At 35.2% G+C, this 27,826-nt stretch overlaps 2 protein-coding genes across 5 annotated transcripts; one reads left to right on the top strand and one right to left on the bottom strand.

Annotated features, from left to right (window-relative positions):
• Positions 1–524: 524 nt before the first annotated feature.
• LOC121408706 (protein SYS1 homolog) lies at positions 525–10,768 on the bottom strand. 3 transcript variants are annotated; one of them, XM_041600311.1, is made up of 4 exons: positions 10,433–10,768; positions 5,344–5,516; positions 3,845–3,912; positions 525–3,485 (listed from the first exon to the last, which is right to left on the bottom strand). In XM_041600311.1, the coding sequence occupies exons 2-4, from the start codon at positions 5,503–5,505 to the stop codon at positions 3,248–3,250; spliced, it is 468 nt and encodes a 155-aa protein (XP_041456245.1). In that variant the 5' UTR covers positions 5,506–5,516; positions 10,433–10,768; the 3' UTR covers positions 525–3,247. The 3 variants fall into 3 exon arrangements, with proteins under 3 accessions (XP_041456245.1, XP_041456243.1, XP_041456244.1); XM_041600309.1 differs by having other exon boundaries at positions 10,405–10,767; XM_041600310.1 differs by lacking the exon at positions 10,433–10,768 and adding an exon at positions 8,946–9,190.
• A 144-nt stretch (positions 10,769–10,912) lies between these two features.
• Positions 10,913–23,218, top strand: LOC121408705. 2 transcript variants are annotated; one of them, XM_041600307.1, is made up of 4 exons: positions 10,913–11,015; positions 14,574–14,803; positions 18,539–18,670; positions 22,454–23,218. In XM_041600307.1, exons 2-4 carry the CDS (start codon positions 14,584–14,586, stop codon positions 22,588–22,590), a joined length of 489 nt encoding a protein of 162 aa, XP_041456241.1. In that variant the 5' UTR covers positions 10,913–11,015; positions 14,574–14,583; the 3' UTR covers positions 22,591–23,218. The 2 variants fall into 2 exon arrangements, with proteins under 2 accessions (XP_041456241.1, XP_041456242.1); XM_041600308.1 differs by having other exon boundaries at positions 10,938–11,015; positions 14,579–14,803.
• Positions 23,219–27,826: the final 4,608 nt, after the last annotated feature.

Here is a 27,826-nt window from a genome sequence, read left to right as displayed (position 1 = left end):
AAAACGCGAATTTGTATACAAATCCAATGCAAACTGTATTTTTAGCCAAAATTCATACATATCATTATTTTCAAGATATGCAGTAATAAAAAATTTAGTGAAACACGCTAGTATCGAAGCAATACAGTAAAAGCCAATTTTCAATCTATGCATCACTTCCTTCTGTAACATGTACCAGCGTCTTGCCAATATGTATATTCAAGTTTATTTAATGCTGTTTGTGTTTATGATGTTAATATGTATTTTGATCTAAAACAGAAAATGTGTGTTAACAAAGAATTGTATTCTTTATGATTATCTAACAATAAATAAATCCATTGAATATGATAATTTTGGTATGTTGTCAGTATGTATGAGTTATAAGTTATAAAATTTGCACAACACATGAATAATTTACCCATAGCTGAAAAGTACAAAAAATTGTCAAATAAAATACATGGTACAGGTACTCAAATTCTTATTAAATAAGACTTTATTAAAAAATAAATTATACATTTACAAAGTTCTTTTTTTTTCTTGTAATATATTTATGTACAATATATGACCTCTGAACATATAGTGGGGAATAGGGACTACATGTAGTTTCAAGGACATTATTACAATTATCATAAATTTTCTCCAATAGGGTAACTACCATGTCTATACAGGACTGGGTAGCCAGTTTTATTTATTTTAATTTACAGTTGTAAATCCTTCATAAAATCGGCCAATGATCACCTTTAGTACAACAACAAATATTTCCTTGACACTTCCGTATGAAACATTTTTGAGTTGTTTGAATTTCAATGTATTAAATGCAAACCTAACCAGTACGTTCGCTTGTTATATTCTACGTAATATCTATATCTTGGGCAATCTTGTAATTAGCTTGTTCAAGGCAATTAATCATTAGAAGTCTGAATCAATACTGCTTTCCTTTTTGTATTAAAATTAGGTAATTGAATAAAACAGATCAATTTGAGTGGAAATGTTAATGCATCAATTTTATACACTTCTTTTTTGTTGCCACTTTAAGGATGTTTTCTGGTTTTACAATTTTGCAAATAAAATTTAATGAAAGAAAAGTACTGATACAATGATTAAAAAGTATTAATAATAACTTTTTTGTTCTTTTTTGGGGGGAACATCAAGTGTTTGCACCAAACCACAAATATGGATGCTTACATTTAAAGTACCAGTCAGATATCTTTGGATCACTATTACCTGTAAAAACCAGACTAGACCAGTGGGCCCATTAACATTTTGTTAATATTAGCTAGATTGTTGGGCTAATATGATTTCATTGATCAATATGTGCCAGATAGTCTACAAATCAACACAAAAAAGTGCACAAGATAAATGAAAAGTGAGCTCACATGACACTGCCAATTGTGTGTTTGATGCTTGACATCATACAGGAGCAGTCTAAAAGCTAGTTATAATACAGACATATGAGAGAAAGATATCAATTGTTGTTTGGTCAAAATCCATCAAATTTTTTTTTCTCACATCAGGGTAGACTTCCCCTTTACAAATCAATTAACTCTGTTATTCTTTGATTTTGATTTTTTCTACAAATGTCCATTCACATTTTTATCTCATTCCATTCTTACATTATTAATCAACTTGATTTCTCATTTATAATAAAATAAAAAAAATCATTAGACTGCTCTTTTACTACTCTTTTCATTCAACTTGTTATAACAACTAATTTACAAAAACTGTTAAAAGCTACAGAAATCAAAGCATTTAATTTGATAAGTGAGTTGTTCAGAATTTCATATGAATTAAAAACAAGGTGGTTCTCAAACCACGAGTCTCGCCTGATTTCACAATAAATGTACATGTAAATGGAATATTCTTTTGACCCCTAGATGTAAATGGAATATTCTTTTGACCCCTAGATGTAAATGGAATATTCTTTTGACCCCTAGATGACAATTGACCTTATCATCCTCAAGAACACAGGTGTGGTAATATCCAAAGACCATTTGTACCAAGTATGAACACAATTGATGCAGATATTAAGAAATATGACCCAAGTTGAACAAAAACTTGAAAAAGCATGGACATGACCTAATATCATTTGACCTTTTGACCCCTAGATGACCTTCAACCCCACCTTCCTCAAAAACACACACGCATACCCAAGGATCATATGCACCAAGTGCAATCAAAATTGATGCAGAAATATAGAAATGAGAACATGACCTCATACCTGTTGACCCCATCACTCTAATGTGGAATTACCCAAGGATCATATGTACCAGGTGAACATAATTGATGCAGAAATAAAGAAACAAGAACAAGTTGAACAAAAACTTTAACACATGTTAACAGAATGACGGACTAACAGAATAACGGACCAACAGGAAAAGTGATTAGGTCTCTGCTGAACTTTGTTCAGGTGAGACAAAAATCATCTTGCTAGAGTGCGTTTTTCCTAATAACATGAACTCTATGAAATATATGTAATCCATCTATAAGTTATTGAATGGAGGGTCCATGAGGCCGAGTGTTGCATATATGTTTTTGCACATCAATAGATTTTCTCCTTAGCCTGATCTAAAATGTAAACAGAAATATACACTCTAGAAAACATTGTAGTCTTTTCAACATTGTAGAAGTGAACTATGTACCTTCAGGGTACATGTATGTGTGGAATAGAAAGTACAGTAAGGTTTATATGAGGTTAAGCAGAAAATAACTTTCATGAAGGCAAACGTAATGCGCAGCCTTGTGGGAAGATCCCGCATTTGCCACTATATCAAACTTTCTTGCTTTACTTGCACGCACCTTCACAGGTGAATCATTTTCTCATCGAGTCTGCTGCTACTTTTGCTCATCAATGCCAAGACAATATCATGGTGGATTCATACACAATATGTCTCTTGTATGCTTGTAAGCTCATGTTGATTTATTTGCTGTTATAATCAATGCCTGAGGTAAGGTATTGATCCTCCTTACCACATCCCTTGGAAAGAATGTAAAGCTGCCAGTCCTCATTTCTTGCTTTAATGCTTCCTTGGTGGTCTCAAGTACATATTGCAAATCAACTCAGCTAAGACACAGTCCATTACGAAGTAAACTTTTGCTCCAGGTACAATGTATTGTCCTTGTAATTGCAGTCCAAATGAACTTGCACCCCATTGGCAATATGTTTTAGACAATTGTTTGATGATATAATCCATGGCAGAAATTCTTACTGTCGCTGCAACATGGTCATCTTGTTGCAAACAGTGATGGCCAACCGTTCATGTTAGTGCTGTCATAAGTCTGCCCTTGCTCCTGTAAGGGGAATGTCTTTTAACTCTGTCCTCATACACAGGTATTCTCCCAGCACTGTCGTCAATGCTATACAGCCAATGTTCGTAAACCACCAAGCCATCGAACTGGGGATCCATGAATTGTACATCCAACAGGCAATGAAGTGGAAAAAGTGCATTGTAACAGAGAAGTCTGTACACTGCTTTGTCCTCTGCACAATACACCACAATCCAATCGCACTGAAAGAATACAAAAAAAATCAAATACAAAATCCTTATTATTTTCATCATCACTACTACCATGACCACATCATTACGTCATCAAAAAAAGAAACAATATACAATCCTCATCATTATCTATCACCATCACCACCACCTTCATCATCATCACCATCATCATCATTACTACCATCATCACCATTATCATAATCTCCATCATTGTCATCATTATCATCATCATCATCATCACCATTATCATAATCTCCATCATTGTCATCATTATCATCATCACCTTACCTTCATCATCTACAACACTTATCACCACAACCAACACTTATCACCACAACCACCACCGCCTAAATTTACTTCATAGTACTCACCAGGTGAGTGCATTCATTACATAGACTGCAACAATCATCCTTCCTCCTGAACTGCTGAAGTCAAGGCACTATGAAAACAAAATATACAATATTTCATGAATTGACATTCCTTGAAATAAAATACTGCACTTTTATTTCTACTGACAATCCTGATTTCTGATATAAACCACAAAGTGTGAATTACCGGTACTTACAGTACCACATGTAAACTTCTGAAGTTATGAATGATCTAGGTGAGTTCGTAATTTATCTGAATACACACAGATCTAGTAACACAGGATTGAACAATGATTTTCAAAAGTCTCATTAATCATTCAGACTTATGTTTTACAACTTTGAATTTTTATTTGAACTTTTTGGTAAGTCTGATAAAACGAGAAATTTGACGTGTCCAAAGGACACAGATGCCCCCGCTTAACGCAATCAGAAATTCATTCAATATGATTGAACTTAATATATGCATATATATATAATGAACAAATTTAGACCTTTGAACCAACTCACATATATAATGAGCTTATGACCTTTGACCTGCAGACTCTGAATTAAAAATTAGCCTGTATTTTAGTGTCATCTACTTACCAAATTTGTTTTTTAATCCATTCAATATTTTTTTAGTAATTGCACGGAAACCAACTCACATATTCAATGAACTGTGACCTTTGACCTGTGGACTACAAATTTGAACTTAGCCTGTATTTTGGAGTCATCTACCTACACACCAACTACTTTCAAATCCCGGGGGGGGGCACTCAGTATATAATGCATAGTGGGTATGTTGAATTGTTGAGAAAAAGAACAAAGAATGCCGCTCCAAGGCATAGCATTTTCTTCTTATCGAGAAAAAAGAAAAGAGAAATCCGCTCCAAAGCTTCGCATATTTTTCGTTTCGCCGCTCCGATCGCGTTGAATGAACTGCAATTTTGGTGAAAAGCAGCCACAGAGCTCCCCGGCGGAGGCCGCGCTAGCTGCATCATGCACGCATGACCGTTCCGTAGGGATGCATACGCGCTCTCACGCTGGCGATCCGTTCCAAGGACCCCCGTTTTCACAAACATTTGTCGTTCCGAAGCCCGTTCCGATGACCCTCCTTTTTACAAGCCCGCTCCAAGGCCCCTGTTTTTTGTCTTGCCCGCGGCACACCCCCACCACTTTTTTGGTCGAGTGCCCCCCCGGGTTTCAAATCCATTTAATTTTTTTTTTTAGTTAATGCATGGAAACAAAGTGGGGGGAGGGATGATCAGGGGCAATGCCCCCTCCGGACTTCGTCTGCGGAAGCATAAAAATTTAGACAAACATGTACATAGGTTTTCAAAAACAACTAACTTGAATCTACATTTTTTTCTCTCATGAAGCCTTTTGGATAGGATAAGCAGAAATTTATTGACTCTGTAAATCTACATGTATCTACAGTACTGAGGAATCGGAATTCGATGGATCATTTCAGCTGGCATAATTTGGTAAAAGTAAGAATAACTTGAACGAGAAAATCAACTTACATCATAACCAAATATCTGGCTTAACGATTTGGGATGATCCAAGATGTAATCAACGATAATCAACCAAATTCCAAAGCACACATAGAAGACACTCTGCATAGCAATGATCTGTGAGATCAGTAACATGGGATCCCAAACATAACTTCTGAATGATGCCCCCATCCTTCAATGATCTGCAAAGGGGGAAAAATAATCACAAAAATGTTTTGAAAGTTTATAATATTACATTAGATCGTCAGTATTCATGGGGAAAATTGACTTCCAAACTAAGTAACAAGTGGAACGCCTCTGGCAGTCTCGCCTACATTACGCAATTCGGTATTGCAGCAGTGCTTCCTTTGAAAAACAGGTAATGAATAATTATTCACAGAAGAAAACACTAATTTGATAACATATTATGTCCCAAAATGACCTTTGACCATGGTCATGTGACCCAAGACATGTGCAAAACATTCATTCATACTTGATTACCCTTACGTTGATGTTTCATAAGCAAGTACCATAAACCTAAGTTATAATGCCAATTCAACACAAAGGGGAGAACGGGGTTAGTTGGAACATGGGGTAAGTTGAAACATTGTTATTTTCTTTAAAGCCTGTAAAATAAATTTATGCAATACTGCCCTCAATTTATTGCTATTAATAATACAACACTGTTGAATTATTATTGCAATAAATTGAGGGCAGTATTGCATAAATTTATTTTACAGGCATTAAAGAAAATTACAATGTTTCAACTTACCCCATGTTTAAACTAACCCTGGTCTCCCCTACTCCCAACACGGCCAGAGTTCATTGATCTTTAAATGATATTTGATCTTGGCCATGTTCCTGAAACACACACAGGGTATTCAGGGGTACATGGCTGCTCTTATATCCAAGTTTCATGAACTAAATCCATAGACTTTTAAAGTTACATGTTCCACAAATACCCCTAAAATTACCAAAGTTTGCTGACCCTTAATGACCTTTGAGCTTGATCATGTGACCTGAATCTAGCACATGATGTTCAAGGATACTTGATTGCTCTTATGTCCAAGTTTCATGAACTAGATCCATAAAATTTCAAAGTTAAGATGACAATTCCTCAAATACCCCCAATATGGCCAAAGTTCATTGACCCCAAAAGACCTTTGACCCTAATCATGTGAAGTGAAACTCTGGCAGGATATTCAGCGATACACTATTACCCTTATGTCTGAGTTTTATGAACTAGGTCCATATACTTTCTAAGTTATGATGACACTAATCTTCAAAAACTTAACCAAGGTAAAGATTTCAATGTTGACGATGCTGCTATCGGAAAAGCGTCGCCTATAGACTCGCTCTGCTATGCAGGCAAGACAAAAATGTTTTAAAAATTCTCTGAACAGATTTTTCAATCTAGCAAATCAGCATTGACAACTAGCTATTAATATTAGCTTTAAATTGGGACCAAAATCAAAGGTCTAGCCCCTTGAAAACCAAAGTTACGCTTATTTTTCAACAGACACGACAGGGTATATGTGTATTCAGCTTTATTAAAACTGACACCAATTTCGTCCCAATTTCCCTCCGTTCACCTGAGAAATTGTATATTAAACCAAAGAAAATTGGAAAAGGTGTAACAAAAACACCTTTTTGTTGGGCGAGCATAAGATGCATGGCCCAGTATCTATCCAGGAGATTCTTGTAGATTAGACAAAAGGTGCTGAAACTACACTATCGCAAAGATATTCTACATATACACATGAATCAAGGACTTTGATGAGAAACTGTATTTTGAGGCTGTTTGAAATTATGCTTTGAATTTGAAGTGCCTGTAATTCACAATTTACTCTGATTTTTTAATGAATTTCTGCATTGCCTTGTAATGTTTGTGGTCGTTTTGGGTCTTAGCCAAGTTTGAGGCCCGAGGGGGGGAGGGTACTCTCCACACGACCTGCTACACACCAGCGTCCAGAAAAAACGTCGAAAAGGGTCCTGTTTCAGCCCAGGGTTTGAGGTCCAGCTTTCATCCCTGCCAAGTTAATAGAATCTTGCAGATCCATGTACATTGTACATGCACAGACTAAAATTAGTACCAGTCACAAATCTTTGACTCTATATTACCGTTACCTGTTAGCAAAGAAGAATGGCTTTGGTCCTTTTTTCATTATTTTAGTGTTTTTTGCACCCTTAATACGTTACATACGTAACATATGCCTATCTTGAAAAAAACATCCTCTTTACATAGTACATGTATTTTTGGTCGCGCATGGTATCCACTCGTCAATGTAAGTTGCCCCCTGGGATTAGCGGTAACTACTGCGGTCTAAGGTACGATATTTCAGAAATCTATTATTCTATATATTTTTTTGTAAATTTTGATGCAATTTCTTTTGGAAAGAGTTCCATATGCACCCTCCACCAAAAAATAACAGAAGATTGTTGAGACTTCCTGCTGGTTCACTTCAGATTTTTCTATGATTTTTTCACTTTTGCTTACCTCAGTTGGAACCAGAACTCACCTCGCTTTATCTGCAGTCAAGACCTCTTCCCGCAATGCTAGCGAGAAGCGCCGATACCAGAAGGAATATTTAAATGATTATCAGCAGATAGTTGGACTAGTCTAGACTCACAGACCCTTTACTGACTAAATAAACCAATTTCTATGGACATTTACGCTCACTAGATCCTGCTAGAAATTTGACGGAATAAAGCCATATTTCGGTATGTATTTCCACTCCCCCATCATATAAGTTCTATATGGCTAAATATACTATTCTGAATCTTCTCCATGTTTTTATTTTCAGTTTTAGTTGGGGGGTGCATATGGAACTCTTACCTTTCTTCTTTATAAATGTGATATTTTATGTACAAAAAAACGATCCAAAAATCGAGTTTCCGCCGAATGTTAGATCTAATGTTATTGCTTATACGTTGTTTGTACAGTGTATGTACGGGTCAACAATTCTTCATTCTATGTACTAGTATTGGTGAGTGTAGACAGCTGGCAGCCGTCTGTTTCGAGGAGTTTTTTAAAACATTTTTTACTATATATTTTCTTTTTGTCCTCGTACACAGACGGCTCGCTATCGTGCAGCCACCATTAGGGGGTTAATAATGCAAAATCCCCCGACAGTGCTCATCGATTTTTGACTTTATATTTCATAGAAATATACAAAAAGAGCTGTACCAAAATAATTATTATTCTGTTTTGGCCTGAAATGCACCAAAACGGGGAAAAATAAACTTAAAAGGGGAAGAAACAGTGATTTTCACCAGCTGTCGAGCAACTTTACCTCCCTGTTTTATCCGAACTTAATACATTATCATACATGTATGGCCATTGAGTCCCTGTACAGATCGAGCTAGAACTTTGGTTTCTGTATTTGGTAAGTGGAGCCAACGGAGTTCAGCGGAACAACTAGACCAAAAGCTTCAGTCTCTGTATTTTGGTTTTCTGCTTAACTACGCTGTCTCCACTCACCAAGACTGAAGAACTTGGAGGCCCGTACGTACAGCCAACGTACTGTATAAGTGAACTTACATGTATAGGTCGCGATTTAATACTGTTTTTAAGCGAAATTTACAGTTTCATGGTTTCCATTATCAGGGAAATATAAGTAAATTTTGCGTACCTTGGACCGGAGTTATTGATAAAAATCCTCTGCATGATCGAGAAATCATTCATCTATTAAGACATTTTCACCTGAGCCGACGGTTTTTCTCGCAAGTTGCCATCTTGAATGACGTCATTATCATTATTAACTTTTTAATGTCTCGATATATAGAATGTCGTCTGCTACCTGTGATCATAGTTCGGTTTAGCTCGCTTGTCAAGCAGATCGCATTATAATTAAAGGGGAAGTTCACCCTGACAAAAATTGTATTGTAAAAATAGCAGAAAAAATAATAAAAATATTGCCGAAGATTTGAGAAAAATTCATCAAATAATTAAAAAGTTATTAGAATTTCAATTATTTGATTTGTGACGTCATGTGCGAGCAGCATTCCTACATAGCGAATGGTAAAAAATCAATGAAATGTCATTTTCTCAGAAAAATGAAAATGGTTTTCACTGTAACTTTTGTATATCAAAAGACAAATCATTTCATACCCAATCATAAAGAGAAAAGAAAATTAAGTCATCAGGAACCATACAAAATTTGAAATTCATACATTTTATATTACATAACACATGGGGCAGCTGCTCGTTTATGACGTCACAAGTTATCCAAAATATTGAACTCTAATAACTTTCTTATTCTTTAACGGATTTTCCTCGGCTCAAACCTTCACCAATATTTTTTACTATTTTTTCTGCTATTTTCACAACAAAGTTTTCTTCAGGGTGAATTTCCCTTTTAATATTGAAAGCAATATCGATATCACATTCGTAAATTGTCGATGCACTCTCCGTTCGTTTGTAATTTTGGCTGCTATTTTGGGAGTGATTCTGGTGTCCCAAGTCGCAAGAAAACATCGGTAAAGTACCATTTTCATACCTTTTGATATATTTCTTTGACATTTTTTCATTGATTATAAACTGATATCAGTTGATAAAGCCTTAGTCGAGTGTAAATTCGATGTAAAAAAGCACATTGAAGTCTGGACAGTTAATCGACAAAATGGGGGATGCGATAACACATGCGAGCTCACACTACAGTAACACACTACGGTACCGTCGGTGAAAGGGGATAATGTCAGAAATTGTTGAATAAATCCCCAGAAACGATGGTTATTCCCACTCACACAACATACGGAACAACCAACAACATAACAGACTTACACAGTGACAGAGACTAAAGCGGTTTTGAATTTGTTCTCTGGTTAGTGGAGCCAACGCAGTTCAGCGGAACAAGCAAAATAAAGAAGCTTTTGGTCTAACTTTAGTAGTAGCACTAGCAGACAAGACCAAAAAGCTGTTCAGTCATGTCACTGTCAAGTCTCTGTATTTTGGTTGTTCCGATCCGCTGAACTGCCTTTTTTGACCATAGGCCTACCATCAAATAAATGCCCAGAATTAGAAACGACGGTTATTCCTGTCTAGTTGACCATGCTAGTCTACCACTGAGTACCGTACCACTTATGACTTACCACTGCACTACCATGAGTACCAGTTTACCCGAAAATAAGTTATTAATATTCCGCTTTTCCTGTTCTTCATTCATAGGTGCACTAGCGACTAGGTGAGTGGGCAGGAGCACGTCATTACTGCCACGGCTGCACTACTGCGCCAACGCTATGCATGTTGCTGCTCTTTGCTGCTGAGGCTAGCGCGCTCATCCAAGTGCAGTCGAATGGTACCGGGGATCGGACGGACAGGCAGGCTAAGGGCCGGGCTTGGTTATGAGTTAGCGACGTCGATGTTGGAGGAAGAGCTCGAAGAGCTAGAGCGTCGAGCGTGTACGTGCGGCGTTGTTGCCTACCTTTCTTAAATTGATCACTATAATTCAAGATTGTTCAATTAATATGATTTTCTTAATCTTATTTTTAAAGAAAAACCTCATTTACTCGAAACTGATTAAATTTTTTTCAATTCAAAATATTTTATTTTAAATTTCAGGTTGTTTTTATAAATTATTTAAGATAAAATCTAGTTTATCAAAATAATATGTGCGTCTAATTCGACCCTCGACCTCGCACACTCTCTCGCGGATCAAGTTCCGGTAGCCGGCATCCGTTGTAACTCAAGCCTGAAATTAGAGGTAAGAAAATCAGCTACAAACCAAGGAATTGACGCAGTGATGTAAAAATATTTCTGTTTTTGTTTTTCAAAAGGTTAATTATTCTGATTATTGCGTGGATATTAAGTCTAACGTTCAACTTGGGTGTGAATTTGATGCTGCACTGCAGAGACAGAGAGAGTGCAGTGCAGAGCAGTGCAATGAATACCGGATTTGTACAGGATGCTGGGAGTACTACGGGTCGGGTGTCCGGACACTGTATATTTTTGAAGCCTATTAGTAATTACACTAAAAATACGAATTCAATAGTTGCAATCATCTTCTATTTTGTTCTCTATAATATATCCTGATATTTTTTACTAAAAATTTATTAAACTTTCCTTGTAAATTTTTCCAAATGTCTTTCTAAAAAGTAAAATTGATCGTCCGGACACACAACCTACCTAGGCTAGATGAGTAATCTTGACTTGAGACGACTGATGATGTTTTTTTGATATCTTCTTCATCATTGACGTCTTGACACTGTTATAATAGTGTCTTTGTCTTAAGCGAAGGACCATAACAAAGATGGATTCCCCTTGAAAATCCATCTTTTTTATTAAAAATTGGTCGAGATTTTATTTAACTCTATTTAGTAATCTAGAATCTACACCAAGGCTCCACATTCACTTTTTTTGGTGGTGGCCTGTTCGGGCCACCAAAACCTTCAAATAATTTTTTTTTGGTGGCCCATTAGTAAAGTTTGGTAGCCCGAAAAATATAAAGAAAAACATTAATTAAAAATGAATTAAAAAAACTTCTGAAATATTCTGCAGTCACTACCACTATTCTTTGTACATCTTGTAATTGTGCTTGCTGTTATTTTACTTTGCTTATTTTGTGGTAATATATAAATTGTTCTATCATTGTAAATATGAAATGATTGAAAGAGAATGAAAGAATTGTATCGTTCCCACTCAGGTTGTGTGGACTTTTAATCTCCGTATAGGCACTCATTCAATGAACAAGCTGATGGAAATTAGTAATTTTGGTCACAAAAGAGATATCTTAACGATTTTTTAAAGTGTGTGCTCTGTACAACATTGGCATACCATAGTCCTACCTGTAGATTCCCCACAGGCAGGGTGGTAGCCACTCATTCAATGAACAAGGTTATAATATAACCTTGTTCTCAGTTATATCTCCATGTGTGACAAAATAAGGGTGGCAATGTTTGGCTTATTTTCTCTTTTTCTTTGGGGCAAATGCTTGATTTTTTTACACTGACAGTTTCCATTAGACCTGTTAATTCATACTGCTTGGCTCTTATTTAAATTTGATTCTTTATATCATTTTTTCTTAATTAAAAATAGAGATCAAAAAATGAAAATTTTCTTGCCATATTACTTTCCACCAATAGAGGGCGTACACAAAAATATGCCCAAAATTCAAGTTTTTGAGCGCTCTGGTGAGTACAAAAATTATTCCCACATTAGTAATGATAAATAAATTAAAACTATATGAAAATTAGTAATTTTGGTCACAAAAGTGATATTTTAATGATTTTTTAGAGTGTGTGCTCTATACAGCATTGGCATACCATAGTCCTACCTGTAGATTCTCCACAGGCCAGATGGTAGCAGTGAACAAGTGCGTATAGGCACACATACATAAATGGTAAAGTAAATAAATACTGCATATAGCAAACTCAGATAGATTAACATAACAATGATTTTTCCTTTCTTCCTTTTTGATCGTAAAACCTAGATTACATGTATGCAGGCCCCAAATCCAGTTTATTTTCTCTTTTCCAGCATATTATAGCAGGAGAAAATCACAGAAAAATATGCTGCAGAATTAAAACAATGTATGAAAGGAGGAAATAAACAAAAATAATTTTTGAATTGTACATGTATATTGAAAAAAAGAAAACAAAAATTGTAAAATGATTAAGTGAAATAAAACAAAAGAAAAACAAAGAAATGAATTCTTGATATCAAGAAATCTAATTCTTAATATCAGAAAATGTGAATATATGTTAAAAGGGCTTGCTGTACGTGTGTGCATGATTTTATGAAAGAAAAGCGAGATGTAAAGTTAATGTTACATGTAGGCTATTTGTTTGATGGCTAATTGTTCATGCTTGTTTTCAACGTTTATTTTTCATTTTTTCATCTAAAACAGACTATGATTTCTTGTATTGTTTTTCACATGTGTGTAAAGTTTCTTCTATTGATTGTTTTTTTTTTTCGGGGGAGGGGGGGTCGGCATGAGACCGCATGACATATCGATTAGAAATATCAAAAAATCATATTTTAGGTAGGCCTATTGTAATCAATATGTCATACCAACTCCCCAGTCCCCCCCACCCTTGCAACATCTTTCTAAATGGAATTTGAATCACAAAATGATGAAAATGGTAAGCATATTTTCGAAATTATTTCAATTTTTTGAATTATGGAGAAAATTGTCTCATATGTACTTGTCATTAATTTGTTTAATTAGAGTCTGTAATTAGAGGGATCTGGCTTATGACATGAAACTTGCCTTGGATATACTAGAGTATTGTGACTTTTATCTCACTAAATTACAAGTTGTCAAATGAATCAGAGAATTCTCAACTTAAAGGTCAAGTCCACCTCACAAAAATGTTGATTTAAATCAATAGAGAAAAATCAGACATGCACAATGCTGAAAATTTCATCAAAATCGGATGTAAAATAAGAAAGTTATGACATTACAAAGTTTCGCTTATTTTCAACAAAATAGTTATATGAACGACCCAGTTACATCCAAATGAGAGAGTCTATGATGTCACTCACTCACTATTTCTTTTGTTTTTTATTGTTTTAATTGTATACAATATTTCAATTTTTACGAATTTGATGATTAGGACCTCATTGCCTGAAGCACAAAATGTTAAAATAATGGAATTCCACGTGTTCAGGGAGGAATGAAACTTCATTTCACATGACAATGATGAGAAAATGAAAATATTTCATATTTCATATAATAAAATACAAAAGAAATAGTGAGTGATGTCATCAACTCTCTCATTTGGATGTAACTGGCTCGTTCATATAACTATTTTGTTGAAAATAAGCGAAACTTTATAATGCCATAACTTTCTTATTTTACATCCGATTTTGATGAAATTTTCAGTGTTATGCTTGTTGAATTTTTCTCTTTTTATTCAAATCAAGTTTTTGTTGGGGTGGACTTGTCCTTTAAATAAAAATGTTTTAAAAATTGTCTTTTTTCTGCGTCCCATATGTAACGGCCCATCTTTTCTCTCTAAAAGGTCAAGCTCCTATGTCACCATTTTTTGCATGATTATTCTTCTCCTAGATGTCTACCATCATGAGGGTATTCAATCTAATCAAAGTCAATTAACACTATTTAAAGCCTCTGAAATGTCCCATACATAACATGTGCGAATTCTTGGACTTGCCCTAAAATGAAAAATGGCTCCATAGAAATAAAAAGTATTTTCAACACTGCCATACATGTAGACCTTGATTTTGGAATAAGCAGGAAAAAATTGTCATCGTATGTATGCACATTTAATGATTGCCATATTTACATGTATTCATTTTTCAGAGCAGTCAAAATGGCATCCTTAATGAGATTAAGTGTAAGGAGGGCTGCCTCCAATGTCTCCAAAACGCCCAAGAGGAACTTCCATGACAAACTATATGCCGACAGACTGGACTACCCCGCCCCCAACTGCAGATTCATGAAGGAAGCTGACCTCTCATCAGACATGCAAGCACTCAAAGTCAAAGAGAGGGGTGACTGGAAAGCCCTGTCACAAGCTGAGAAGAAAGAATGTAAGTCGAGGAATACATACATGTGAAACTGTTGCAATCTCTTTGTCCACCCTTCAACTGTTTGGAAAGTAATGCATGACTCTATGTATGGTTTGAATGTTAAGTGCTAAAATGAGAGGTCAAGTTATTTTGCTGACAGTAAATGTATAATAGAGACAACTTCATTTGAATTTGACAAAAAATACACTTTGCACTTCAGGGAAAAAATTATTTTTTTTTCGAGAGCTCCATTTTCAATTTTAGTTATATTTCAGGGGCTCCATTTCTACCTTTCGGGACTACTTTTTGCATTTCGGGGGCTCTTTTCAAGGGCTCGACACTAGCGGCGGTCTGACGGTCCCGGACCGGTAAAAATCGCTGTCGGGCCGGTAGATTTTCAGAAATAGGAAGATTTACTGGTCCGACATGACCAGTAAAAAATATCATTGTCCATCCTATATTCATCTCTTCTTCCTTTCTTTCCTTCCTTTTACCCTTTTCTTTCCTTCATTCTTCATTACTTTGTTTCTTTCTTCCTTCCTTTCTTTCCTTCCTTCCTTTCTTTTTGATATTTTTCTTTCTTTAATTCTTGAGTCCATCCATCCTATATTCATCTCTTCTTCCTTTCTTTCCTTCCTTTTACCCTTTTCTTTCCTTCATTCTTCATTACTTTCTTTGTTTCTTTCTTCCTTCCTTCCTTTCTTTCTTTCCTTCCTTTCTTCCTTCTTCCTTTCTTCCTTTCTTTCTTTTTGATATTTTTCTTTCTTTAATGCTTGAGTCCATCCATCCTATATTCATCTTCTTCTTCCTTTCTTTCCTTCCTTTTACCCTTTTCTTTCCTTCATTCTTCATTACTTTCTTTGTTTCTTTCTTCCTTCCACCAATCATTTATTTACCTTTTTTTGTTTCTTCTTTTCTTTTTTTCTTCCTTTCATCTATTCTTTTACCTTTTCTTTTTTTATATTGCTTGGGTCTTTCCTTCTTTCCCTTCCTTCCTTTATTTCTTTCTTTCTTTCCTTCTATCTATCATTTTACCTTTCCTTTATTTCTTCCTTAATTCCTTCTTTCAATCCTTCCTCTTTCTTTCTTTTGTCCTTCTTTCCATCTCTCCTTTAACCCTTTCTTTTTTTATTGCTTCTTCTTTCTTTCCTTTACTACTTTCCGGATTTGTTCTTTCTGTATTGCTTGCTTCATTTCTTTCCTTCATTTCTTTTTTCCTTTCTTTCTTTCTTTCTTTCTTATTTTTGTTCCTTCTTATTCCTTCCTTCCTTTCCTTCTTTAGTTCTTTTTTCCTTCCTTCACATCTATCCTTTTTTTACCTTTTCTTTTTTTACTTCCTTCCTTTTTTATTCTTTCTTTTCCTCCCTTTCCTTCCTTCATTCCTTTCTCTTATTCTTTCTTCTTTTCCTTCCTTCCTTCCTTTAATTCCTTATCCTTCCTTCCTTTCTTTCTTTCTTTCCTTCTTCGTTTCTGTCTTGCTTTCTTTTTGTCCTCCATTCCTTCATTTCATTGCGGGGGGGGAGGGAGGTAACGAAAGGCTAGACAAATAAACTTGCGCCTTTTTTTTAATGTTTTCTTTATTTTGGGGACCAGTAGATTTTAGGTTCGGACCAGTAAAAATTTGAAAAACTGGGTATCTACTGGTCCGACATGAATAGGTTGGACCAGTAGAAAAAATGGGTTAGTGTGGAGCCCTGTCTTTTCAAATGCCACGTTTTTGTATTTTGAGGAATACCTGTTCACTTATGAAATGAATTATTGTTTAATAATGTATGATTTATAAAGTTACTTTTTTATGCTTATACTCTTGCATGTGGGTGTGTTTATGTGGGTGTGACTGTGAGTTGAACTGGATGTAAATGAATTCAATATCTAATTTCTACTCAATCTATTCCAGTACAATAACCTGTATTCGGCCATGTAAAAAAGGCCCACATACCCTAACTTTTCCTGAAGTTCTTTGAAAACACATATCTCCACGAAAATTGCATTTCTCTGTAGGGGGGGTCTAAATTTGGTGAGAATGAACTCATTAATAACTTAAATAGGTAAATGAAGAAATCATCAAAAAATTTTGGTAGTTTTAAATAATATACCCGAAATGTAAACTCTGAAACAGAAAATCACCATCATTGAGGCCTTTACTGAGCGAATTGTCCCCCAGAGCTCTGGCAGAGACAGAGCTCAGACTGGCTAGCTAATACAAGCACCAATCCGTCCGTGCGTGAGCCTCCCGCCAGTCTTGTAAAATAGATTGAGCTTTGTTTGATGATTTATTGTCTGATATTTACCTCATCCCCTAGAGAAATAAATCAAATGATTTTTAAGTTATAAAGTTAATTTGGATGTTACTAGGCTGTTTTGAAAAGCAAAGCCGAATGACAACTCATCGATGCGAGGTTACTAGACTCTGGGATTTATTTTCTGTGTAATTCGAGTTATTTTATCACAGAATTGTGATATCTGTAGGGGAAAATGTGCATTAGAAATTGCACATGGTGGTAGTCATAATGGACCCCTATACATGCAACCTTTTCCCGACCTTTGTGTTTATTTATTTTTTCATACCACGTGTACCGGTATGGAAAAACGTACAGAAAAAGACGCAACTTTGGAATTTGAAACTGTGCTCGCTATTTCCAAGGCTTGTTCATGATTTTGAGTGCAGATTTTTTATTATGTTTAAATGGTAAGCAGAGCTCGAGCATATGGCGTGGGTCGCTGAGTTGCTATCGCTCGGCAATAATTTCGGGGGCTACATTAATTTTTATGTCGCCCCCGAAAGCATGATTTTGGGTGATTTCGAGGGCGACTTTAGGCATTTCTGGGGCGAATTCGCTCACCCCCCCCCCCCCCCCCCCCCCCGTGTATTTTTTTCGCTGTTGCACTTTTGGATTTGAAACAACTGCTGAATACCTTGTCAAATTTAACATACACTGTGCATCTCTTTCAGATATTAAAAGCTTTTGCGATTGAAATTGATTTAGCACTATTTTCAATTCTTTCATAAAGTTGTTAACTTTATAACTTTATGAACAGCTTAATGATTATGAAAAATCCCTTTGAGTGTTTGTTGGAAGTTGAATTGATTTGATTTTCATTAGACAGGAACTTATTTATTTGGATTATGCAAATTTTGCTTATTTTTCATGCCTGTTTCATCTCATACAAAATTCAATTACAAAAAAGCAGAAAATGTTCTTTGGTCTGTGCTAAGTCAGATTATCACTAAGGTTAATTCCCAACAGCTATAGTTTAAATAAAATGTAAACCCTCATTGTGAACAAGCATTAAAATATAGAAATTCATTGCCATTTTGAAAGACACTAAATAGAAATCCTATTCAGCACATTCTTGAGTACAAGTAATGCATAACCTATGGAAAGATTTTCGCCAAAAAGTGTAACGCACCCTGTTTCAAAATCCTATTACTTTTCATTTAGTGCAAAGTTTACTATTTGTAAAATATTGATTTGATTCCCCCTTTGAGAATAGCAGCTAAAGCTACTATCACACCAAAAAATCAGGCTGCTGACTGATCAAATCTATTACGTTAGTTTGAATGGCATATCATTGGTCAGCTTGGAGTCGATCTCTTTGGTGTGACCGTAGCATAACAAATGCCTAGTTTTATGAACAGCTTTGTATAAAAAAGCTGAGCCTCCCCCCCCCCCCCCCGTTAGATGATATGGATCTCAATACCTTATTCATATCTGGTTCCTTCTCCCTTTTGTTCCATTTGCAAATTGTTAACAGTGTACAGGATGAGCTTCAACAAGACCTACTCTGAAATGAGGGCACCCACCGGTGAATGGAAATACATCATTGGTGGAGTGAGTATAGCCCTGGCTTTCTCTGCTGTCATCTATGGTTTCCAGAAGGCCTACAGTAAGTATATGACACTTTTTTTTGTAAGGATTTGTCGTCAAGCCTCAGAATAAGCCCTTGAGAGGGCAAGGCAATTTTTGTTGAAAAAAGGGAATTTTTAGTGCAGCAAAATAGTTGAGGTGGGCACCCAAGGCAATTACCTTCGTCAACTTGAGTAATGCTAGGCCTTCTCATCAACTTGGAATTTTAAGTTTATTGTCTCGCCCACCAGAGGTGAAGGCGAGACTTAGGGATCCAAATGTCGTCCTTCCGTCTGTCACAAACCTTATGACACATAACTCAACAACCGTAGGTCACTTTTCAACCAAACTTGGATGGTAAATGTACTTAGGGGATCTGCATTTTATGCTGCAGTGAGAGATACCATGTTAAGGTCAAAGGTACATGCAAGACTCTCTTATGAAACGTAACTCTGCAACTGTAGACTTGGAAGGTAGATGTACTTAGGGGACCTGTATGTTTTGCTTTAGTTGGAGGTTCCATAGTAAGGTCAAAGGTCATTTTCAGGTCAACGTTACAGTTACTTTTTACTCAAACTTCGGTTTTAGATGTACTGAGGAGACCTGCATATTATTGTGTTCGGAGGTCACATGGTAAGGTCAATGTTAAAGTTTACATTCAAGCCTCCTGTGACAAATGTTATTCCATCCCAGTTTTTTGTCTCACCTGCGAAGCAAAGTGAGACTATAGGCGCCGCTTTTCCGACGGCGGCGGTGACGGCGGCGGCGGCGGCGTCAACATCAAATCTTAACCTGAGGTTAAGTTTTTGAAATGACATCATAACTTAGAAAGTATATGGACCTAGTTCATGAAACTTGGCCATAAGGTTAATCAAGTATTACTGAACATCCTATTAGAGTTTCATGTCACATGACCAAGGTCAAAGGTCATTTAGGGTCAATGAACTTAGACCATGTTGGAGGAATCAACATCGAAATCTTAACCTGTGGTTAAGTTTTTGAAATGTCATCATAACTTAGAAAATATATGGACCTAGTTCATGAAACTTGGACATAAGGTTAATCAAGTATCACTGAACATCCTGCATGAGTTTCACGTCACATGACCAAGGTCAAAGGTCATTTAGGGTCAATGAACTTTGGCCGAATTGTGGATATCTGTTGAATTCCCATCATAACTTTGAAAGTTTATGGATCTGATTCATGAAACTTGGACATAATAGTAATCAAGCATCGCTCAAAATTTTGTGCAAGTTTCAGGTCTCATGATTAAGGTCAAAGGTCATTTAGGGTCAATGAACTTTGGCCGAATCGGGGGTATCTGTTGAATTACCATCATAACTTTGAAAGTTTATTGGTCTAGTTCATTAAACTTGGACATTAGAGTAATCAAGTATCACTGAACATCCTGTGCACGTTTCAGGTCACATGACCAAGGTCAAAGGTCAATGAACTTTGGCCGAATTGGGTGTATCTATTGAATTACCATCATAACTTTGAAAGTTTATGGATCTGATTCATGAAACTTGTACATAAGAGTAATCATGTATCACTGAACATCCTGTTCGAGTTTCAGGTCACATGATCAAGGTCAAAGGTCATGTAAGGTCAATGAACTTTGGCCATGTTGGGGTTTTTTTGTTGAATAACCATCATATCTCTGTAAGTTTATTGGTCTAGTTCATAAAAAGTGGACATAAGAGTAACCATGTATCACTGAACATCTTGTGCGAGTATAGAGTAGTATTCAAAGTCAGCACTGCTGCTACATTGAACCGCGTGATGCAGGTGAGACAGCCAGAGGCATTCCACTTGTTTCTGTTTAGATACAATTTAATATAATTAAGTGGGCGAGACAAAAAAATTGCTTATGCTTTGTAAATATCTATTCCCCAGAATATATTTCACAGTTTTATTTGTTCCTCATAATGCTTTGTTATTGAAGGATCAAAAGTAGGCCGAAGTCAAATCGTGTAACCAATTATTAACATGAAAAATATTTACAAATTTTGGTAAACGTTTAAACTGTTTTGGAAAAATTGACCAAAAATACTTTAAAACTAACTAAATATTCCCTTAATTCATATCAAATATATATTATGCTTCAAAATTGATTAAGAATGTATTTATCACTAATGAATATTTCTAATTTGAATGGAAAATGAAGTGAAACTATGCAATATTTCCATCCAAAAAGACAGAATATTTGCATTTTCAACAGCATATTAAGTTACCCAAATAAAGATAAAATCATCCAGAACGTCACTTAAAATCAACTTATTTTCATGCAAGCAGCTATCTTGGAAATCTGGCATCTATTTATTCAATGTCAGTTTACTTTAAAAATGAAACGAATTTTTTTTTCACTTAATAATATCTAATATCTTGCCTTTATTGAAATTTTGGATGGAATAGAATACAATGAAATAAATTTTACGTCGGTAAATAGAATTTACTTAGCGAAAAAGCCGTGTAAGGCCTCTTTCACAGCAAACTTGATTTTCAGAAAAAATTAGATTTCATTTTTGTTTCATCCATCCAAAATTACAACAACAAAAAACATTTTGTTAGAAGGAAATGTTTTTTTGAGATATTATAATCTGAAATAATGAAGAATTGTTTCATTTTGTCTCGCCTGCATAGCAGAGCAAGACTATAAGTCTATAGGCGCCTTTTTTCCAATGGCAGCGTCATCAACATTGAAACCATAACCAAGGTTAAGTTTTTGAAATGTCCTCATCTCTTAAGAAGTATATGGGCCTAGTTCATGAAACTTGGACATAAGAGGAACCAAGTATTACTGAACATCCTACCTGAGTTTCAGGTCACATGATTAAGGACAAATGTTATTTAGGGTCAATGAACTTGGACCATGCTAGTGTAATCAACATCGAAATCTTAACCAAGGTTAAGTTTTTGAAATGTCGTCATAACTTTCAAAGTTTGGGGATCTAGTTCATGAAACTTGGGCATAAGGGTAATGGTATAACACTAAACATCTTGCCTGAGTTTCAAGTCACATGACGAAGGTCAAAGGTCATTCAAGGTCATTGAACTTTAGTCATGGTGGGGGTAATTGTTGAATTGCCATTAGAACTTTGAAAGTATTTTGATATACCGGTAGTTTATGAAATGTGGACATAGAGGTAATCAAGTATCACTGACAAGTCATAGGTCACATGATCAAGGTCAAATGTCATTTAGGGTCAATGAACGTATTATATTATATGAATGGTGTTTATTTTATAATCACTGCTGCTGTATTTGAATCTAATAATGCAGGCAAGACTTGCAGAGGCACTCTACTTGTTTAAAAATAAACATAATCGCTCAGCCCTAGTCAAAAGTGAAAATTAAAAAAAAAGATGCACAGCCTTTGTAATAGGTTAACTGTTTATGTATGGGTTTTTTACAGGCAGATGTATTGAAGTGAGGAATGTACATATAGTGAATGTGGTGAGAAGTCATCAACGTGATTCCATGAGAGTAAAATTGTAGATTTTCCTCTTGAAAGTGTAGTATCGGCTTGCTATCAATGGGAAAAGTACTGCTGGTAATCTCGATATTAATAAGATATAGAAACAAACTTTGAAATGCATATTCTCCATTCAAAATGGAGGCAGAGAGAGAATATTGACACTTTTTGTTATGACACATGGACTGAACTCATCAGAGAAAGTCTTCTGTTGAAAGATCATTTGGCAAATGTTTGATATTTTTGGCAACAACATGATTTCAGAAAAACGAAACTCTCCAAGGTGAGTCTAAACTAATTATCCTAAATCGCTGTTTTTCTATCATTTGTTACTCATTCTTTGTTTAGTCTCGCCGCCCCTGCCACACACCATGTCACCCGAGTGGCAAGAAGCCCAGCTCAGACGCGAGATTGCTATCAGGAATGGTCCGGTCACCGGCACAGCATCCAAGTGGGACTACGAGAAGAATGAATGGAAGAAATAAACCACCACCGTACCAAACTTATGTCCTCAAACCTGTATATTTGATATGAGAAATATTCATAGCTTGCTAGATAGGCTCTAAATTATCCTCAGGACATTAATCTAAATGCAAATGGGATTGTTGTGTCTTACTATCAGTGTCGTGATTAAATCTTGATGGAAATTTATTTGTAGATGAGAAAAATATACATTCATTTCCTTCATAAGTATCAAGCTGGTAAGATTCTTGCCTGTTTGCAAAACCAACACCAATCGAGGTACAATTCTAATAACTACACAGTAGTAGGTTTGAAATTAGCAACTTGTGAAGATCTCTTGAAATATAGTTATTTTAAATGCTATTTGGTGTGAAAGTCAATACAGTGCTACAAATATTATCCACAATAACTTGATGTGCAAGATATATTACTTCATTTTGATTACAAGGAATTAACTTATGAATGTGGCTTGTAATTATTACATTAACAGATGAAATGGTAAAGAAAAGAATCATATTTCCATAGTGATGTGTTTTTAATGGTTTTCTTTGAAGTTGGATTTTTCCCAGATTATTGATTTTCTCCATGTTTTAGATTGATGTCTTGAAATATCAGATGCAAAATTAAAATGTTTTGAACATTTTATGCCAATTCATGTGTCTTGTTCCTTCTTTTGTATGTGTTGCTTTGGTATTGTGAATTGTGAAAGTAATTGAGAGTTGAAGGTGAAATGTATTGTTACCATAAAATTTAATAAAATATAGCTTGTGAAAGAAAAAACTAGCTTAATGCTTCCTTTTCCATTCTGCCTCCATTGATACTACCCCAATCCCATCCCTCCCCTCTTCTTTCCCTCCAAAGGCCATTTTTGTGAAAGAAGTCCTGACACCTTCCTTTCCTTGAAATATGGTAGAATGTGTAGGGACGATGATTTTATGTTACCAGTAAATCAGATATTAGTTAGAAATCTAAATTTTCCGTAGACCAGTAAATCAAATGGAAAAACTACTTTTCATGTAAGAATTAATAGAATATGGAATTGGTGTTATTGCTGTGTACATTTTTTTGTAACAAAAAAAGAATTTCCATTTTCGATCAAGTTTGCAACGGAATTACAGGTTTGTTTTTTTTCATTGTTTTATTCAGTTCCAATAAAAATCAAAACAAAGTATAGAATACAGTAACAACAAATACAATGTACATAATAAGGCAAGAAAATGGAAGTGGGTGTTTTTTTTCTTAACGGAAAATTACTTGCCATGTATGTGAGTTGAAGTTCTTGGACTTGTTGCAGAAAGAGTTGCCTTTAATCCAAATATCAACAGAAGTCTCAAATGCACACTTGCTATTAAAAATTTAGTTAGATTTGATTCCAATTTTTGTGAGTGTTGCCTGCTTAGCAGAGCGAGACTTAAGGCACCGCTTTTCCAACTGCGGTGACAGCAGCGGCAGTGGCGTCTTCAACATTGAAATCTTAACCCTAAAAAGACTAAATCAGCCCCCTCCCCTCGACATTTTTCGCGATAAATCCGCTGCTCGAATTTTTTTGGCCACGTCCCTCTATGACTTTTTACTTTCAGGTCTCGCGGAACTTTTGAGACCAAAATTGTGATTCCCGGGTATGCGGTTCCGAAATTACAAAAAATTTCATAAGTGCATGCATACCCTAAATTACTCAAAAATGTGAATTTGTCTACAAATCCAATGCAAATATTGTTTTCAACCAAAATTCGTAAAATGAACCATTATTTTGGCTTTTACTGCTAAAATCAATTAATTTTACTTTATGGCCAAAATAAAGTCCCCAACAATTTCTATTGAAAAACAAAAAATCGAAAAACAAAGAAATACATAAGAAATTTAGTAAACAATAGAATACATAAGAAAATAAATGTGATGTTGAAATTTTTGTAAAATAAATTTGATCAGATGCCTATCTAGAGTGTGAAAAAAAATTTGCATTTTAGGGGCATTATTTAAAAAATGTTCCAAGTTATACTGGTGGAAATAGAAATTTTCACTTGGTCTATGCCTGCTTTGTCTATTATCTGTTTGGTCTACTCTTATCCCACTGTTTTGTCTATTAACCAGTTGGTCTAATTGCCATTTGCCCCATCACAATTTTCCATATTTGTCTTGTTTTTCTGTTAATACCCACAATAATTATATTGATTATTATGGCATATGAACGTCAAGATTGACTTGACCTGAATTCTACCGGGACTGGCAGGTGCAATACACCCGGTGAACACCTTACTCTCTGACGAATAGTGTATTGGTTTTAACGTGCATAGGTTGTGACTCTCCTATACCTGGGCCCAACATTTGCGTCCTTTCCGAGTGTTTTCCAACTGCATTCACGACTGCGCCAGGGTGACCACATTTCACAAAATGAAATACGGGACAATCAACAAAAAAAGATCAACAGAGAAGGCTACACAGTGTAAGACTGTTGAGAAAATAATTGTTGGTCGGGATAGTGAACAAAGAATGAAGGAGAGAAAGAAGTGAGATAAATTGAGAAGAAAAAATGAAGAGGAAAACGAATGAAAGGATGAAAGAAAAAATGAGAGAAACAAGGTTTGATTCCGTCATTCTTTGAAATTAATATAGACAGAAAAAAATGGAAGGGAAGATGAATAAATGTGTAAAAGACAGAGGAGAGAAAAGAAAAAAAGAAAGTACTAAAGAGGAAAGAAAGAATGAAGGAAAGAAAAAAATGTTTCCTTCATTCTTTAAAAGAAATAAACAGAAAAAAAAAGAAAAACAGGAAGTGAGGAAGGAAAAGAATTAGAAGGAAAAAATAAAATAAAGAAAGGAAAAAATATGAAAAAAGATTGTGTAATAAAGCATAATAATCAAAATATATTATAATGAACAATAATTTATTCTTTCCCATTAAGTTTCTCTTCCTTTCTCCCTCTTATTCAAGTGGATATTTGAATATCCACTTGGTCTCATTCTTCTTCAAAAGATTTATAGATGTATTGTTCATGAAAATTTCAATCGGACAAGTATAATGAGATGACACGGAAATTAGACCATCTGGGCTTTAGACTAATGAGAATTAGATTAATTGGGTATTAGACCACATGTAGTGTAGACCAACTGCAATTAGACCAAATGGGTTTAGCCCATGTGGTGAGACTTCCTGATAAGTACACCAAATTAATATAAACCAATTGAAAGACCCATGCAACATTGGTGTAGTCTCTTGCAATCCTGCATACCATGTGCATGCTTTTCTGTACATATTTTCTTTCAGGAACAGATTCACTAGAATGCAAATTAGAATGTCTAATATGCAAAATTTAATATTTCTCACACAGCATCCAGATTCAGTGACCAGCAACTCCCAGATTGGAATAAAATTGCAGATTAAACATAATTGTTAAAGATATTAACATTGTGGAAGTTAAACTTAGGTTGAAGAATTTAATTCATAATGCACTAAATCAGTTGTCAATCCATTTTTTTTTTAGTTCTTGGTAGAAATTTTTTGAATAACCCGATTTCATGGAATAAAATACAAAGGCACAAGTGGGGATGTGACATTAGTTTGCTCAATGAATGTTCAGGAAGACATGCCTAGAGCCGTTTCACCAGAATATTGCAAATCTTTTAAAATGCTACGGCTTTGGTATACCCTGTCCGATTTTGATCAAATTGTCAAGTGTTTTATTTGTCAGATTTTTCTTTATCTGTTCAAATCATATTATTTTCAGCCTGGAGTACCCCTGTAAAATGCGATACATAAATCCAATCTTCTAGGGAGCGTTTCATGAAGTGTTTTGTCAGTGATATTCCCTAAGTAACTTGCTTTCAGCCAACTACATGCTATGATTTCCAGTAGCTTATAACATCTGTCCGTGATTTCACAGACAAAACTCTTCATGACACGCTCCCATAGTATACAATTTAATGCATTTAAAGAATTTTTATCATTATTATTATTTGTTTGGCGTCACCTGTGCCTGGGAGGCGAAAAGCGAACTGAATCACTATGACCCGCAGGTCTCTCCTCCCGATATAACTGATTGGGGGGAATGCAGGCGGACCACTACACCGGGCTTTTTTTAACGTGCAAAGATGGCAACTCTCCTCTACACGGGGCCTCCATTTAATGTCCTATCTGAGGGACGGAGTGTTTTCCATCGTAACATAGCCTGCATCTATGAAACATGGGAGAGATGTTTACACACAACGCACTGGCTTCAGTCATCCGTCCGGGGTGGACTCGAACCCACGATTTTTGGTTAGACGGGCAGACGTGTTACCGCCTGAGTCAACACCGTTCTCATTGTTAAGCACAATTTCTGTATTCAACATATTTTAATATATTGCTGATATAAACTTTCCTGAAAGATAAAGAATATATTCTTAAAACATGCTCATTAAGTGATTGCTATCAGAATATTTGAAAAGTTTGATATATTTCAACATTTTTTTTGTAGTGTTTTTAAAATACAATTTAATTTGTGGGTTTCATATATTTCTAATTAAAGTCACACAAGACGAAGATGTCCAATAAAAATCATTGACACAACATACGAACTTCATTATTTCTCATATTTAATAGCAAGTGCAATGCACTAATATTTAAGGTCAAGTCCACCCCAGAAAAATGTTGATTTGAATAAAGAGAGAAAAACAAACCAGCACAATGCTGAAAATTTCATCAAAATCGGATTTAAAATAAGAAAATTATGACATTTTAAAGTTTCGCTTATTTTTCATAAAACAGTGATATGCACAACTCAGTGACATGCAAATGAGACAGGCGATGATGTCCCTCACTTTTTTTTAGTGTATTGTTTGAATTATACAATATTTCATTTTTTACAGATTTGACAATAACGACCAATTTGACTGAACCATATATTATTAAACGATGCTAATTCCACATGTTCAGGGAGGAATTAATCGTTGTTTTACCTGAAAAGGAAGCGAAAATGTGAATATTTTATATTTCATATAATAAAATACAAAAGAAATAGTGAGTGGATGACGTCATCAGTCTCCTCATTTGCATACCAACCAGGATGTGTGTATAACTGTTTTGTGAAATTAAGCAAAACTTTAAATTGTCATAACTTCCTTATTTGGATTTTTCTCTTTTTATTTAATTCAATTTTTTGTTTAGGTGGACTTGTCCTTTAAGGATACTGTACAATAAATAAATTGGTTTATCTCTATACATTTTGTACAAAAAAATTCAACAGGAATATCCCTGTTATTTAGACCATGAAACTTGGTCAA

The sequence above is a fragment of the Lytechinus variegatus genome, chromosome 2 (genome assembly GCF_018143015.1).
Source record: "Lytechinus variegatus isolate NC3 chromosome 2, Lvar_3.0, whole genome shotgun sequence".
Classification (NCBI taxonomy): Eukaryota; Metazoa; Echinodermata; class Echinoidea; order Temnopleuroida; family Toxopneustidae; genus Lytechinus; species Lytechinus variegatus.
The sequence above is the reverse complement of the archived record's forward strand: the minus strand, read 5'-3'. Positions and strand labels throughout refer to the sequence as shown.